The sequence below is a fragment of the Artemia sp. Qi Xiang Cuo genome, chromosome 7 (genome assembly GCF_049724085.1).
Source record: "Artemia sp. Qi Xiang Cuo chromosome 7, ASM4972408v1, whole genome shotgun sequence".
NCBI lineage: Eukaryota > Metazoa > Arthropoda > Branchiopoda > Anostraca > Artemiidae > Artemia > Artemia sp. Qi Xiang Cuo.
In genome coordinates, this window is record NC_142800.1 from 4,951,354 (window position 1) to 4,969,962 (window position 18,609).

Consider the following 18,609-nt stretch of genomic DNA (forward strand, 5'->3'; position numbering starts at 1 on the left):
AAAAGCTAGTAGTTTTCTTGGCCTATTCTAGAGTTCGGACTCAATCCTTCCTCATTGGGGGAAAGAGAAGAAGGTCCCTAAATTCTTGTCATTTTTATAGGTACAAGAATAGGTTATTTGATTTTAACAAAACTTGGTGGAGAGTGAGATGTAATTTCTATCTTTTTTATGGGGTCCAACCTGATCTGACTCCCGACGGGGTCCTGTAGAGGGCAAGTGTTCGAGTTCTATCTGTCAATTTGATATGAAAAGGAATAGATTATTTGATTTTAACAAAACTTGGTGGAAAGTGAGATGTAATTTCTACCTTGTTTTATGGGATCCAACCTGATCTGACTCCCGACGGGGTCCTGTAGAGGGCAAGTGTTCGAGTTCAATCTGTCAATTTGATACGAAAAGGAATAGATTATTTGATTTTAACAAAACTTGGTGGAAAGTGAGATGTAATTTCTACCTTCTGTTTTATGAGGTCCAACCTGATCTGACTCCTGAAGGGGTGCTGTAGAGGGCAAGTGTCCGATTTCTATTTTTTCTTTAGGGGGGGGGGTCTGCACTCGACCTGAATTCTGTAGGGAGAGAGGATCTCTAAATTTTTGCAATAGCAACATATACCAGAACAACTTGTCAGATCTCAATGAAACTCTGAGTCTCCTGCTTATCTCTGAAGTCTGTAACTGAAGTCCAAAACCGCATTTATCTTTGTGAAACTAGAAAAGGAAACCAAAAAGCCACTTGGTCCATCCTTCATGCCCGAATTTTGACCTATTCCCGACTATTTTTTTTGTATTCTTCTTTCTTTTTCTTATCAATCATTTCAGGGTCTTCAAATCATTTCCTTCCTTTTTGTTATCAATCATTTCACGAATTGTATTAGCCATACAATTTCAACTTGAGAGATAATATTTCATACCGATCCATATATGATACAATAAGTTCATCGAACAAAAAGGATCACTATAAGAGCTTTAGAACGCCCTTTTATTACAAACCCACTGCACCCTAAATAAGCTGTTTCCTCAGGTGATTGCCCATTGTGCAGTATAGATAAGGCGGCTGAATCCAACCGATGCTTTTTTCGTAGTTTTTCTTAAACTATAAACTATTTTATCTAAAGTTTTAGATCTCTGCCAAGTACGATATGTCTTTTCTACCATGGGATAAGTGGCAATCCAAATCTAAAGGCACTCCCTGAAAACAAAAATCAGGTAATTATTTAAATGGATTATATATGAATAACACTACTGCTGCATCATTTGATGAAGTACTGGGATATATCTTCTGTTTTATCTATCATCGTTGAAAATAAAATATTTGCTAATTATCATCATTCAAGCATGATGGGTGGCAGCAGTATAGGCCTACTTTCTGTTGCACAGCAATTTTTGTTCGTTTTCAATTCTAGTCGCTAATTACCTGACTAGACACTTTTTTATTTATTATTTTCTGTGTGTCTTTATTTGAATCCAAAATGTGTGTATTTGCATACAGATATAAATTCATACCTTCTTTAATACGTCCTATAATTCGATTATATAACAAATTTAATTTCATATTTTAAACCATCATATAATTTGCCCCTGTTGGATTGATTGACGACGTTCTTTTTTGCTCAGAAATTTAAAAGTATGATTTTTTTTTGTATGTAGATAATGCATTTTGATTTTGTACGGTGATAGAATCGACTGACTACTAAACATCGATAAGGTAGAAGTAATTAGGATATCATAAAAAAAAAAAAAAAATAGCGACATGCCTGGTTGTAAAAAAAAAAAGGAAAATAAGAACTTTTAGGACGGTGCAAAATAATCGCCTTACCTTTCCACTACTGAATTTGCAGGGCAGAGGTCCTCCATACTTCTAATATGGAAACAAACATCATACAATAGTTTTCTATCTTTTCTAAATACATCTCCAAACAGAATTGAACTGACTACGATTGGAGTATACATCATCATCACATCTTTACAGGAACTGAAGACAGCACAGCATTTTTCCACAACGCAATTAAACAGTCCAGTAGACTCCTCGCCAAGCTGTCTTATTTCTTCGGCAAGATCTAACACTTCTTCCCTTAATTGACCCTTGGACATGACACACTTCTGGAAAACAGCTGTAGCAAGAGCATCAATGCAGGATCGAAAAAGGCCAGATTTCCTGTTTTCAAAACAAGCTGACTTTCCAATTTCTATAAATCTAGGAATGTAACTCTCTAAATCATTTAAATATGGGAGAATTTTCGCTACGGTGATAAAAATTGAAGGAAGTGAGATCCAATTAGCAACTTCAAGGCTTTCAAAAACACATTCTGCTACAAGGTCTACTTTCGTTTTTACCCTTTCGAATACTTTCTCGAGCAATGTCCAAAGGGATTTCAAATAAGCAGATACCAATACACTCCATGTCGATTGTACGTCTCTAGTGCTTCTACTTTCACGTTTCTCCTTAAAGGATAAATATTTTCCAACGATTATTATATCAAGAACTTCTTCGCAAATAAAGACAGTGTCAGGAATTCTGAATAGGATACAAGATCCTGAATAACGACAAAGAATGTTCGCGGATGATATAAGCTTCAGTCCAACTTTATAATATTCCTGAATGTTGTCTAGTTCATAGTTAGTTGAATAAATATGAAAAGCGGTAAGAAGCGATTCAACATTTTTATAATCCTCAAGCTTTGTAAACACTTGGAGATATTTAACAACAAAATCAACAATATCATATTTATATATTGCCAAACACTCATAAACAGCTTTATTTGTACTTTCCAGAAATTCAGAATTTCCAGGATTTGTTAAATTAGTTTGAAGCTCCAGTAAAATAGAAGTTGATAAGTTTACTGCACTGAAGAGCGTGTGAAAATTGGCATAAGGTCGTGACAGTGAATCTGCAACTGTATCCAAAGAGCTGCCAATGAAGTTTGATATTAAAGAAAGTTTGTCTCCAAACTCCCCATCCAAACTAAGTACAATATATCGTGCCTGTACTAAGCAGTCACTATATGACCAAAACTTCTTACCAAACTCAGTACCAGGAATATTAGGGAAAGTCTCTTTCAAAAAGGCCACAAGACGAATATAAAGGAAACTACCTCTAATAAAGGATTCAGCTTTCGAAAAAACTGAAAGGAAACCATAAACTTTGAGAGGATCAACATTTGTAAATATGAATTTTGTAAAGTTCTCAATAATATTGCAGTGAATGGCTGCCTTAATTAATCTTTCTTGATTATGGGTATTGTTAATTAAGTTTCTTAAAAGTTCGAGACATTCCTCATCCCAGCACTCAGCCCTTTCACTCTGAGACAATCCTTTTGTTATGTGATACAAGGAAACACCATTCCACTGAATTCCAATTAAGCTTTTTAAAAACGATTTATGGAAATCAAGCAATGAGTCTATCTCCAATTTTTGATTCAGCATGGCAAAAAATTGAACACACAATATCCCAAAAGGGGATAAGTATTCGTCGGATAGGATATCCCTATTACGGCTGAATAGAAGTGACGTATTTAAAACTGGCAGCATGTCTCTAACGATGAATATCTGAGCTCTGTTGCCATATACTTTCAAATCTATTCTAAAAAATATACCCAAAGCCCACTTAACAACATGCTGATTTTCATGATAAATCATTCTCCTGAATATGGCTAAAATCCATCCAATCAATTCTGAATCAATATTATCATTGACGATTTTTTCAAATCGCGACAAGACTGGCTTAATAATGTGAGTCTGCTTTTCCTCTAAAACTTCTAAAGTCAGCAGAATGTTCATCCATGCTTCATTCTCTTTGAAATATCCACGCTTGGCCAAATATTGACACCTTTTACGGGTCAATGGATCAGAAGATGATATCTCAAATTGAATAAGCTCCCAAAAAGACGGAGGTATAAGAATCGCTGAAGCTTTTTCATTGGGGAAGAGAAAATCCGCCAAACCTGTTAACAAGGCTAAAGTTCCCGGGGATTTCTCTTTAGAAATGATTTCTATAGTTTCAGATATAGAACGAGAAATTTCATCACCATAATTACTGCTTAAAAGAATGTCCAATAATTGAATACTAACAGGAGTAAGTGAATATATTTTAGTAAAATGTTTTGATATAAAAGAACTCCATAGGTAAACATCTACGGATTTTACTATGTCTTCTCTTGAGTTTACCAATTCAAGCAAGAGGGAGGCGTGAACAAACTCATCTTTGAAATTATCATTTTGTAGAAGGACGCGGATAATATCTTTTAATAACGATGCCTCATTAAGAGACTCTTTTAAAAGTCTTTTATACTTTTCAAAGGCGCCAGGAAAAGTTAAAGATTTACAATTTTCCTCTTCGAAGGAATTCAGGACTTTTTCAAACTCCATTTTTAAGTTCACTGGTTGAATTCAAATTTCCAGATCCTGAAAGAAAGAAGCAGAGAATAAGAAGTGCAACTTGTGTTAAAGTTAAATGGGAGAGATAAAATAAATATCAGGAGCTTAAAAAGTGCCACAAAATTCAAGAATAGCAAAAGAAATGTTTAATCACACACAACTGACTAGATAAATGAGTTTTCTAAATGCAAGGAAAGAGCGAGGCTAAAAGTTAAAACACTAACCTCAGTTGTTTGCTTTTAAAGTATAATTTACACTTTATTGAAAATATTATCACTATCTATAACATTTTGAAACTTTAGCGTAAAGCGCTGGGACCCAAAGAAGAGGGAGTAAAAGAAGAGGGAGAAATGTAGGGGGCATTATTAAAGCAAACCAGGAGCTGAAAGTAACTGTCAAAATATGACAGCAATTTTTTCATCACATGGTTTCATATATTCAAATGTTACACACACACACATTTTTAATTGGTGTTTCGAGGTTAAAAAGAAAGTGCATTTTTTTACAATGCAATTATCAAGAGAGGAGACATAATTTATGATCTTTAAAAATTCTACAGAAAATTAGGCCAAGATTAAACATGGAATATATTGATTTAGTTTGAGATATGCTATAGGCTTAGTGTCAGCTATCAGGGCTAGTAAAATTTGCCCTTAATATTATTAATTTTCTTTATTACTAAGAAAATTACCATGCAGGTAATTTAAAGTATTTAGTCTATTGTCTGTTTTGTTTTCTGTATAATTGTCAATCTCCACCTCTCCCTGTCCCTTTGCAAAGCAGAAGTTCCTTTCTCTAAATACCAACACCATAGACCTAATCAGGGGCGTCGTTTGGGGGTGGCAAGGGGGGGGGGCAGTTATTCCCCCAATAATGTGGAGAAAAAAATATTATACATCCCATGCCCTTTGACTATCCAGATATGGATCCCTTTTGCCCCCCCCCCCCCCCAAAAAAAATACTGGAGATTCGCCCCTGGACCTAATGATTGCGATATAGTGCCAAATGTCCATAATTTACTCTTCTCTCAACTATACTTGTATTTTATGTATATATTTTATTTCGCTTTATTTATTCCATTTAATTTATATCCACGAATTTATTCCATCTTGTGGATTTATTAACTTTTCATGGCATTAATCCCACAAAAACAACGGGTCCAAACCCCACCCTCCTTCTCATAAAAGGGCGTATTTTCTGAGTTCAAGTTTTGCTCAAGGTTCTTCAGATAAATCTTAGGGACTTCACTTACCGTCCCCTTAGTTTCCAAATTATATACATGGCAATGAAAACAAAACCTATGCATATTACGAATTAATTTTTTGAAAAACAAGTTTTTTAAATGAAAAAAAGATACCAACAATAAATTAAAAGGGAGGTAAAATTCCCTGGGAGGTATATATATATATATATATATATATATATATATATATATATATATATATATATATATATATATATATATATATATATATATATATATATATATATACAGAGAGAGAGAGAGAGCGAGAGAGAGAGAGAGAGAGAGTGCAGCAAGTGGAAGCCCCTCCCTCCATATGCAAGATAATTTCTGTTCGTTTAAGTTTTATCGTCACTTTTTATTTTCATTAAAAACAAATATTTCTAGTTTTACATTTTAAATTACGTCTGCTCTTAATGTCACATTCAGTGTTTACAAACAGTTCCAGGTAACGAACTGTAAGTAAGGAGCGACCCAGCTCAATAGTAACCGAAACTCTAAAAACGGAATTTTGATACCAATAGATGCAGATTTCATGCTGATTCCAAATATATAAGTTTCATCGAGTTTGGTCTGATCAATCAAAAGTTACGCGCTTGAGAAAATTTGCCCTATTTTCGAAAAAAGGGGGAAACATCCCCTAAAAGTCAGAGAAACTTAATGAAAATCACACCATGAGATTCAGCATATCAGAGAACCCTACAGTAGAAGTTTCAAGCTCATATCTGCAAAAATGCGGAATTTTGTATTTTTTGCTGGAAGAAAGATTTTTTTTTCCAGGGGTAATCGTATCGACCCAGTAGTCCTAAAATATCGCGGGAGGGCTCATTCAAACGAAAATTATAAGTTCTAGTGCGGGCATTTGCCCTCTGATTGCTTTTGACTATTAATAAGGGCAGTAGCCCTCTCAATTCCCAATTAAATGAGTCCTTTTTGAAGTTTTTACGACAACGCTGGAAAAGACCTAATTTCAAGAACTTTCAACTACGTTGAACAAAACGTCTATGTCAAAATTTTCATTGGATGTGTTTGGGGAAATGGTGGGCGTGAGAGGGGCGTTAGTTGACCTCCAATCACTTTCGACTATTAAATAGGGCACTAGCCCATTCAATTTCCAATTGAATGAGCCTTTCTTGAAGTTTCTAAGACAACTCTTTCTACAAAACCTTATATTTCCACAGGGCATAACTTACAACCCTTGCGCTGAGGGCTGTGGGGGAGCGTCATCCTCAAAGACATAACTTCCGGACTTTTCAACTACGTTGAACAAGATGTCTATCTCAAAATTTGTATTGGATTTTTTGGGGATATGGTTTCAATAAAAAACCTTATGTGACCCCAGGGAATAACTTACAACCATTGCCTTGAAGACTGTAGGGGGGGGGGGTATCTCAAAAACCTAACTTACAGAGCTTTCAACTACGTTGAACAAAATGGCTATCTCAAAATTTTGTTTGGATTTGTTTGGTGAAATGGCAGGCGTGAGCAGGGGGTCATTTGTCCTCCCACCAATTTCGACTATTGAAAAGGGCGCTAGCCCTTTCAATTTCCAATTGAATAAGCCCTTTTTGAAGTCTCTGCGAAAATTTTTCTATAAAAACCTTATGTGCCCGCGGGGCATAACTTACAACCCTTGCCCTGAGGGGTTTGGGGGGAAATTATAATTTCCATAACTTTCAACTACGTTGAAGAAAATGCCTATCTCAAAACTTTTATTGGATGCGTTTTGGGAAATGGTGGGCGTGAGAGGGGGCTCTTAGGGGGTTATTATCCTCAAAGACCTAATTTCCAGAGCTTTTAACTACGTTGAACAAAATGAATATCTCAAAATTTTGATTGCATGTGTTCGGGGAAATGGTGGGCATCAGAGGGGGTTAGTTTCCCTCCAATTACTTTCAAGTATTAAAAAGGGCTCTAGCACTTTCAATTTCCAATCGAGTGAGCCTTTTATGAAGTTTTACGACAACGCTTACTATAAGAAATCTTATATGCCCCAGGACATAACTTACAACCCTTTACGACAACGCTTACTATAAGAAACCTTATATACCCCAGGGTATAACTTTCAATCCTTGCCCTGAGGGCTGTAGGGGGAGTTTCATCCTCAAATACATAATTTCCGGACCTTCCAACTACGTTGATCAAATTTCTATCTAAAAGATTTTGATTGGATGTGTTTGAGAAAATAATGGGCGTGAGAGGGGGGTTAGTTGCCCTCTAATTTTTTTCGACTATTAAAAAGGCCACTAGCCCTTTGAATTTCCTATCGAACGACCCCTTTTTGAACTTTCTATAAAAACCTTATATGTCCTAAGGGCATAACTTATTACCCTTGTCCTGAAGACTGTGCGGGGAGTGTCCTGCTCAAAGGTACAATTTCCAGAACTTTCAACTACGTTGAAGATAATGCCTATCTCAAAATTTTAATTGGATATTTTTGGAGAAATGGTGGGCGTGAGAGGGGATTTAGTTGCTCTCCAATCACTTTCGACTGTTAAAAAGGGCACTAACCCTTTCAGTTACCAATCAAATGAGCCTTTTTGAAGTCTCGACGAAACCACTCTCTATAAAAACCTTATATTCCCCCAAGTTTTAAATTAAAAAGCTAGATCTGAGGGCTTTGAGGGGGTTGTCATACCACGAGACCTAATTTCCAGAACTTTTAACTATGTTTAAAAAAATGAATATCTCAAAATCTTGATTGCATTTTTTTGGGAAGATGATCGGTGTGAAAGGGGGGTTAGTTGCCCTACAATTACTTTCGTCTACGACAAAGGGCAGTGACCCTTTCAATTTTCAATCGAGTGAGGCCTTATTGAAGTTTTACGACAAGGCTTTCGATAAGAAATCTTATATGCCCCCAGGGCATAACTTACAACCCTTGCCCTGAGGGCTGTAGGGGGAGTTTCATCCTCAAATACATAATTTCCGGACCTTTCAACTACCTAAAACGAAATGGCTATCTCAAAATTTTGATTGGAAGTGTTTGGGAAAAAGGAGACCGTGAGAGGGGGGTTAGTTTCCCTTCAATCGTTTTTGACTATTAAGAAGGGCACTCGGCTTTTCATTTTCCAATCGAATGAGGCTTTTTTCAAGTTTCTACGACAAAGCTGTTTATAAAAATCTTATAAGCCCCCAGGGCATAACTAGGCTTGAAGACTTTGGGGGGAGCGTCCTTCTCAAAGACCTAATTCCTAGAACTTTCAACTGCGTTGAACAAAATGGCTATCTAAGAATTTGATTGGATGTGTTTGGGGAAATGGTGGACGTGGAAGGGGTGTTAGTTGCCTTCCAATCACTTTCGACTATTAAAAAGGGCACTAGCCATTTCCTTTTTTAATCGAATTAGCCCTTTTTGAAGTTTCTGTGACCATGCTTGCTATAAAAACCTTATATGCCCCCAGGTCAGAAATTAAAACCCTTGCCCTGAGGGCTGTGGAGGGTAGTCATCCTCAAAGACCTAGTTGTCAGAAATAAACTAGGTCAGCTGCCCTGGGCATTACAGCTGGTGGGGTAGGGGGGGACTCTGTAATTTATTTTTCCCTGGGTGCCACCAATTCTAGAAATGGCTCTGCCAACAGCCTAACCTATTTATATATTATTATTCTGCTTCACAAAACTATTTGGTTTTAGCATTGTATATGCCTATTTAAACTAATCACATTCTTATTAAGAAAATTTTGACAAATTCAACTGTGGAAAAATCCAATTTGTAGGTTTTATAATACAGACTTTATGGTGGTTTAGCTGTTGAACTGGTGATTAGCTGTCCAAGTACTCGGTATCTTACCTTATGTATTTACATTTTTATTGCACCCTAGTATTCAGAATTTTGCAGTTTTCCTTCTGAGGAGGGCAACCAGTGCAGTGCTGACAGCATACTAGTGCTGTAGGGTAACCAGTACTGACAGTAAAAAGCTTATCATCTGGAATATTGCCAGAATTTCTTCCTGTGTGATAAATATATACCTATTTATTTAATTTAGCTAAGAGGAAAGCAAACACATCACTTGATGCCTTTTTTATGCTTTTTCCAAATTCAATAATTATTTCTGAGGAAAATTGCATTTTGAGGGCTTAAAGGGGCTAAAAACAGCTGTTGTAACTAAGTTTTAAAATGTGTTTCTAAAAAATACCATCTAGTGAGAAAAATTGCTATTTGTAGCTGACTGAGGAATAGTAGGCCTAATTATTATTTTCATTAGTCTTGATAGTAATATGTTGCTTTGAAAATAAATTTGTAGAAATTTTTAAAAAGAGCCTGAAACCCCTTGAAAAAGACATTATAGCAAAACAAAAATATACCATTGAAATCACAATTTTGCAGCGCATACATTGAGCAACAAGGAAAATCACATTTTCGGTAAATTTTCTGATTTACTGACCACAATAACAGACATAGAAATTAGAGAAATAGACATACGTTCAGACTCAGAGTTTCATCCTGAGTCCAGATATAACATGCATTTTGGTAAAATTTTAGACAAGCTATACTATTCACTATCTTGGAAAGGGGTTAGATTAGGAGAATAAAGCTATCAGTAATGAATACAGGGCCAAAAACATATTCTAGGAAAGTATTGCCAAGCTACTATGTTAACCCTCCTCTGATTTCCATGTCTTAGAAATTGTCCTACTTGACAGGTCTATTATCTATAGGAATTTTGACAAAACAACATTTTACCTGAATTTTCAGCTTTTTTTTCTTTAGTTTTGAAAACGCAATTCCTATTATTTAATCAGAATTTTAAGCCATATCAATGTTTTTTTTTCTTTAAAATTAGGAAATATATTTGCAGATTTTTGAAACCTTACAAATTGGGATTGAGCAAAGTTGTGAAGCTGATTCTTGAAATTTATTTAAGCAGAAGATCTATTTTGCAAGGTTTCATTTAAATTATATAATTTTCATTTTATTAAACAACGATTTTTAAAGGTCATCAAAGGTCAGTGCCCTCTAGCAGAGCCACATTGACTAGGTGCTGGACCCAATATGTGAGTAATAATTGTGTATGTATGTATTTATGTATATGTACTCTTGAAAACAGCTCCATAGTTTTTCGGGAAAATTGGTATTTTGGGATATTCTCGCATAAAAAAAAGGATCAAGATAGGTCAGAAGTCGGACAAAAGTCGTTAAGAGCCTTAATTTGGTTTTTGCAAATGATGTCATGTACTATGTTAGTACATCATATAAGCATTTCTTAAGACATCATATAAGTATTTTCTTATATGATGTTATGCATAGCATAATTAAGATTGTTGAGTTTCCAACACAACAGTTATTTACATAACATAATGTCTGTTGAAAGGCCCAAAAAACAAAATTTGCAGTTGCAGTTACTATCAATGATGATTGTTTAGAACTAACACCTGAAGTATCAAACATGATAAGATGTGAAATGTGACAACCTGGACCATCAATTGCAACAACACCAATACAGACAGCTAAAGCAAAGACCATTACTAAATTGTCAGAAGTAATCAAAATAAAAAAAAACGTATCAAAAATGAAAATGAATAGCAAAGACACAAGTGGTTAGAATATCAGAGGCAACACTATAGCGTTGCCTATTATAAAGGCCATATGACTCCAATGTTTTTTTTTTTTTTTGTTTTTTTTTACCAGAGGCACTTCATATTGAAAGGGTCGTCGTAGAAACTTCAAAGGGGGCTCATACGATTGGGAAATCGAGAGTTCTAGTGCCTTTTTTAATAGTTGAAAGTGATTGGAGGGCCACTAGCCCCCCCCCCCCGCCCCTCATTCCCCCAAACACAACCAATCAAATTTCAAGATAGCCATTTTGTTCAGCGTAGTCGATTTCCAGATAGAAAATATGTTTTTGAGGAGGACCCTCCTCAACAGCCCTCGGGGCAAGTGTTTTAAGTTATGCCCTGGGAGCATATATAGTTTTTAAACAAGGCGTTGTCGTAGAAAATTCAAAACAGGCTCATTCGATTGGAAATTCAAAGGGCTAGCGCCCATTGTAATAGTCAAAAGTGAATTGGAGGGCAACTAGCCCCCCCCCCACGCCCATCATTTCTCCAAACACAACCAATCAAAATTTTGAGATAGCCATTTTATTCAGAATAGTTGATTTTGAGATAAAAAAATATGTTTTTGAGGAGGACACTTCCCCACAAAACTCAAGGCAAGGGTTTTAAGTTATACCCTGGGGGCATATAAGGTTTTTATAGAAGGCGTTGTCGTAGAAACTTCAAAAAAGACTCATTCGATTGGAAATTCAAAGGGCTAGTGCCCTTTTTAATCGTCAAAACTGATTTGAGGGCAACTAATCCCCCTCTCAAGCCCACCTTTTCCCCAAACACATCCAATCAAAATTTTGAGACAGCCATTTTATTAAACGTAGTTTTTAGTTCTGGAAATTAGGTCTTTGAGGATGACAACTCCCCCGCAGCCCTCAGGACAAGGGTCGTAATTTTTGCCATGGGGGCATATAAGGTTTTTTATAGACAACGTTGTCGTAGAAACTTCAGAAAGAGTTCATTCGATTGGAAATTTAAAGGCCTAATTCCCTTTTAATAGTCAAAAGTGATTCTAAGGCAACTGACACCCCTTCCACACCCACCATTTCCCCAAACACATCCAATCAAAATTCTGATATAGCCACTTTGTTCAACATAGTTAAAATTTCTGGAAATTATATATTTGAGCAGTACATTCCCCTCACAGTCTTCAGGAGAAAGGGTTATTAGTTATGCGCTGAGGGCACACATGACTCTTATAGGAGAAATGCTCGTAAAGACTTTAGAAAAGTCTCATTTCATTGTAAATTTACAGCTCTAGTTCACTTATTAAGCATCAAAAGATACTGGGGAGTAGCCAGCTCCCCCCTCCCCAAATCCATCCAATAAAAATTTTAAGATAGCTATTTTGTTAAAAATAGTTCAAAGATCATATAGAAAAAATTGAGGTGTCGACACAACCTACCAGGGCCCAGGGGAAGGCATTGTAAGTTATGCCCCGGGGGCATATATGGGTCTTATGGAAGGGATGCCCGTATTATCTTCAAAGAGGGATCATTTGATTGGAAATTGAAAGTTCTAGTTTACTTTTTAAGAGTCAGAAGAGATTGGAGGGCACTTAGCCCTCCCCCTCCACGCTCTTTGTCCTCAAACCCATCCAATAAAAACTTTGAGATAGCTTTTTTTTAAATAGTTCAAACACCATATAACAAAAACTCAGGTGTCATCACGACCCCTCAGGGTCCAGGGGCAGGCGTTTTAAGTTATGCCCTGGGGCATATATTGTTCATACGAAAGGGATTCTACCCCCCCACCCACCCCTTCTCTTTCGAAACCCATGTGTTAAAAATTTAGATATAGACATCTTGTTAAAAAAAAACTAGTTCTAAGGTCGAATAAGAAAAACTCTGGTGTCTATAAAACCCCCCAGGGCACGGGGGAAGGCGATCTAAGTTATGCTCTAAGGGCATGTATGATGCTCATATAAACTTCATAGAGGGCTTGTTTGATTGGAAATTGTAAGTTCTAGTTCACTTTTTAAGAGTCAAGAGAGTTTAACTAGCCCCCCCCCTCTCTTTTTCCCCAAACCTGTCCGCTGCAAATTTTGAGACAGCCAGTGTTTTTTAAATTGTTCAAAAATTAGACAACAAAAACGCCACCCAGAGCCCTGGGGATAGGCGTTGTAAGTGTTGTCCTGGGGGCGTATATGGTTCTTATGAAAGGGATGCTTGTATAAACTTCAGAAGGGGCTCATATGATTGGAAATTGAAAGTTTTAGTTCAATTTTCAAGAGTCAAAAGATATCCAAGGGCAACCAGCCCCTCCCCACACACCCTTTTTTCCACAAGCACATCCGATAAAACTTTTATAATAGCAATTTCATTGAAAATAGTTCAAACGTCAGATAAGAAAAATTGCTGTGTTGACGGAAACCACCAGTGCCCGGAGACAGGCGTTATGAGTAATAACTAACAACAACTCACCGCAGCACCAAGCCGCTTGAGGCGAACACAGCTACGCACGCTCCTCCTCCACCCCAATCTATTCAAAGCCTCCCTTTTTACATCCGCCCACGAAGCTCCCATTTCCTTTAAATCTTTCTTCATGACGTCCTCCCAACCCAGACGGGGACGACCTGCTTTCCGTTTAGCCCTAGATGGTTGGCCGAAAAGACCAATTTTCAGCAATCCGTCATCCTTCATCCGCACAACGTGCCCTAGCCATCTCAACCTTTCTTTCATTATAGCCCTAGAGAGCAGTATTGAAACACATTTTTTGTATAGCCTATTGTTTGAAATACGGTCAGTCAGCCGGGTGCCCAGAACAATCCTTAAGCAATTTCTCTGGAAAACATCTAGCAAATCTTCATCCGCTTTTCGGAGCGTCCATGCTTCAGAGCCATATTTGACCACTGTCATCACTGTAGCTTCTAATATTCTAATCTTGGTTTGTAGACTTATCTTCCTATTCTTCCAGACTTTTTTTAACTGTGAAAAAACACCCTGAGCCATGGCTATTCTATTTTTAACATATTCACAGCCCCCACCATCTTTACTAATAATATTACCAAGGTAACTGAAGCTGCCCACCTGATCAATCTTTTCATTACCCAACGTCACCTTTTCATCTTCACTTATTCCTAGCCTTAGTGGCTTAGTCTTCCTAACAATAATTTTCAAACCAATACTAGCACCCTGAACTCACAAAACCTCTAAAACTTCATTCATTTTGCTCACACTTTCATCTAGGATGCTTAAATCATCAGCATAATCCAAGTCCAGGAGACTTTTTCCTCCCCATTTGATTCCGTGGTCTCCCATTGCCTTTCCTGTGCTCCTTAAAACAAAGTCCATCAAAATAATCCATATAAAGGGGGTTAGAACACAACCCAGCTTAACTCCTGATTTAATACAAAACCAGCTGCTAACCTCATTTCCTACCTTAACCGCAGCAGTGTTATTCTCGTACATAGCACTAATCACTTTAATGTATATGTCTGGTATACCATACAAGGATAAAACCTTTACTAAAGCTCTTCTATGAACAGAATCGAACACTTGCTCATAATCTATAAAACTGAGGACCAAAGGTGTTTGACAACTCAGGCACTTCTCAAGTATTAACCTAAGAGTGAAAATTTGGTCGACACATCCTCTACCCTTTCTAAAACCGCACTACTCTTCTCTTGAAACTTTGACTACGGCATCTCTCAGTCTAAAAGGTATCATATTACTAAGTAATTTACTACCTACAGAGACCAGACTAATGCCTCGATAAGTATCCCATAGAGCATGAGTAATGCTCTATGGGATATATAGTTCTTATGGAAGGGATGCTCGTATAAACTTTGGAGAGGGCTTATTTGATTTGAAATTGAAAGTTCTTGTTCACTTTTTAAGAGTCAAAAGAGATCAGAGGACGACCAGCCCCCCCCCCCCCGCCCTCCACGTCTTAAATGCATCAGATAAAAAATTTGAGATGTATATTTTGTTAAACATAATTCAAAGTTCTGATAACAAAAAACTCCGGTGTCGACAAAGCCCCCTAGGGCCCTGGGGTAGGCGTTGTGAGTTATGCCCTGGGGGCATATATGGTTCTTATGGAAGAGATGCTCGTATAAAATTCCTAGAGGGCTCATTTAATTGGAAATTGAAAGTTGTAATTCACTTTTAAGAGGCAACGCTGTAGCGTTGCCTATAGTAAAGGCCATATGGCTCCAATTTTTTATTATTAATTTTTTTTTTTTTTCCAGAGGCACTTTATATGGAAGGGGTCGTCGTAGAAACTTCAAAGGGGGCTCATTCGATTGGAATCGAGAGTTCTAGCGCCCTTTTTAGTAGTCGAAAATGATTGGAGGGCAACCGGCCCCCCCACGCCCATAATTCCCCCAAACAGATCCAATCAAAATTTTGAGATAGCCATTTTGTTCAGCGTAGTTGATTTCCAGATAGAAAATATGTTTTGAGGAGGACACCCCCCCCCACAGCCCTCGGGGCAAGGGTTTTAAGTTATGCTCTGGGGGCATATAAGGTTTTTATAGAAGGTGTTGTCGTAGAAACTTCAAAACAGGCTCATTCGATTGGAAATCAAAGGGCTACTGCCCTTTTTAATAGTCGAAAGTGATTGGAGGGCAACTAGCCCCCCCCCCCCCCAGGCCCATCATTTCCCCAAACACATCCAATTAAAATTTTGAGATAGCCATTTTTTTTAGCGTAGTTAGTTTTCAAACATATACAGAGTTTCTGTCGAGGAAACTCCCCCTCACCTATAGGGGGAAGGGTGTTAAAACGTACCCTAGAGGGATATAAGGTTTTTTATAGAAATTGTCCTCATACGCAGTTAGAAACAGGCTCAATCGATGGGAATTTAAAGGGCTTCTGTCATGTGTGATGGTCTAAAATGTCTGCGGTGCCCCTAGCCCCCCCCCCCTCACTCCCATCATTTCCCCAAACACATCCAATCAAAATTTTGAGATAGCCATTTTGTTCAGCGTAGTTGATTTCCAGATATAAATATGTTTTTGAGGAGGACACTCCCCCACTACCTTCAGGGCAAGGGTTTTAAGTTATGCCCTGGGGGCATATAAGGTTTTTATAGAAGGCGTTGTCGTAGAAACTTCAAAACAGGCTCATTTGATTGGAAATTCAAAGGGATAGTGCCCTTTTTAATAGTCAAAAGTAATTGGAGGGCAATTAGCCCCCCCCCCACGCCCATCATTCCCCCAAACACATCCAATCAAAATTTTGAGATAGCCCTTTTGTCCAGCCTAGCTGATTTCCAGATAGAAAATGTTTTTGAGGAGGACAATCCCCCAAAACCCTCAGGGCAAGGGTTTTAAGTTATGCCGTGGGGGCATATAAGGTTTTTGTCGAAGGCGTTGTCGTAGAAACTTCAAAAAAGGCTCATTCGATTGGAAATTCAAAGGGCTAGTGCCCTTTTTATTAGTCGAAAGTGATTTGAGGGCAACGAGCCTCCCCCCCCCCCCCACAACACCCATTATTCCTCCAGATACATCCAATCAAAATTTAGAGATAGTCATTTTGTTCAGCGTAGTTGACTTCCACATAGAAAATATGTTTTTGAGCAGGGCACTCCCCCTCAAACCTTTGGACAAGGGCTTTAAGTTATGCCCTGGGGGCATATAAGGTTTTTATAGAAGGCTTTGTCGTAGAAACTTCAAAAAAGGCTCATTCTATTGAAAATTCAAAGGCCTACAAAGGGCTCATTCGATTGGAAACCTCGATTTCCAATCGAATGAGCCCCCTTTGAAGTTTCTGCGACGACCCCTTCCATATGAAGTGCCTCTGGTGAAAAAAATAATAATAATAATAAAACATTGGAGCCGTATGGCCTTCCCTGGATCCGCCACAGCCTTACACTCTCTGTTTCTTTCCTTGTTAGGGAGGAGAGCAGATGCCTAATAGTTGTGTGTTAGTACCAAAACATTCTAACTCTCATTGGGCCTTCAGGTATAAACAGAACTAGTTCAAAGGGAGAGGTGGGAAAAAAGGGCTTGGGGGCAGTATTTGCCCTTCGATCGATTTTGACTCGTAAGAGCTGGAATAGAACTTCCAATTTCCAATCAAATGAGCTCTCTCTGAAGTTTATACGAAAATCCCTTCCTGTCCCCGGGCCCTGGGTGGTTTTGTCGACGCCAGAGTATTGTTACTTAACCTTTCAACTATTTTTAACAAAATTTTTATCTGATGCATTTAGGGCGTGGAAGAAGGGGGGGCGGCTAGTTGCCCTCCAACTTTAAAAAATGCTCATTCGATTGTCAATTAAAATGGCTAGTGCCCTTTTTAATATTCGAATGTGATTTGAGGGCACCTCCCCCCCCCCCCCGCCCATCATTTCCCCACACATCCAATTAAAATTTTGACATAGCCATTTTGTTCAGCATAGTTGATTTCCAGATAGAAAATGGACACTCCCCCACAACCCTCAGGGCAAGGGTTTTAAGTTATGCCCTGGGGGCATATAAGGTTTTTATAGAAAGCGTTGTCATACAAACTTCAAAACAGGCTCATTCGATTGTAAATTAAAGGGCTAGTTTCCTTTTTTATAGTCGAAAGTAATTGGAGTGCAACTAGCCCCCCCCCCCCCCTCACGCCCATCGTTTCCCCAAACACATCCAATCAAAATTTTGAGATAACCATTTTGTTCAGCATAGTTGATTTCCAGATAGAAAATATGTTTTTGAGGAGGACACTCCCCCACGACCTTCAGGTCAAGGGTTTTATGTTATGCCCTGGGGGCATATAAGGTTTTTATAGAAGGCGTTGTCGTAGAAACTTCAAAAAAGGCTCATTCGATTGGAAATTAAACGGGCTAGTGCCCTTTTTAATAGTCGAAAGTAATTGGAGGGCAATTAGCCCCCCCCCCCACGCCCATCATTCCCCCAAACACATCCAATCAAAATTTTGAGATAGCCATTTTGTTCAGCGTAGTTGATTTTCAGATAGAAAATGTTTTTGAGGAGGACACTCTCCCAAAACCTTCAGGGTCAGGGTTTTAATCTATGCCGTGGGGGCAAATAAGATTTTTATGGAATGCGTTGTCGTAGAAACTTCAAAAAAGGCTCATTCGATTGGAAATTGACTGGGCTAGTGCCCTTTTTATTAGTCGAAAGTGATTTGAGGGCAACGAGACCTCCCCCCCCCCCACAACGCCCATCATTCCCCCAAACACATCCAATCAAAATTTTGACATAGCCATTCTGTTCAGCGTAGTTGATTTTCACATAGAAAATATGTTTTTGAGGAGGACAATCCCCCACAACCCTTAGGGCAAGGGTTTTAAGTTATGCCCTGGGGGCATATAAGGTTTTTGTAGAAGGCGTTGTCGTAGAAACTTCAAAAAAGGCTCATTCTATTGAAAATTCAAAGGCCTAATTCGATTGGAAACCTCGATTTCCAATCGAATGAGCCCCCTTTGAAGTTTCTGCGACGACCCCTTCCATATGAAGTGCCTATGGTGAAAAAAATAATAATAATAATAAAACAT

General features: G+C 38.0%; 1 protein-coding gene across 2 annotated transcripts in view; it reads right to left on the minus strand.

Moving 5' to 3' along the window:
- The window catches only part of LOC148949884 (tRNA (guanosine(18)-2'-O)-methyltransferase TARBP1), a 187,192-nt gene that overhangs the window by 159,242 nt on the left and 9,341 nt on the right, over nt 1–18,609 (minus strand). For both annotated transcript variants that reach the window (XM_089091980.1, XM_089091981.1), the window contains exon 2: nt 1,816–4,400. In XM_089091980.1, coding sequence (XP_088948106.1) covers nt 1,816–4,364 — 2,549 coding nt within the window. In that variant the 5' untranslated portion in view covers nt 4,365–4,400. The remainder of the gene's footprint in view (nt 1–1,815; nt 4,401–18,609) is intronic.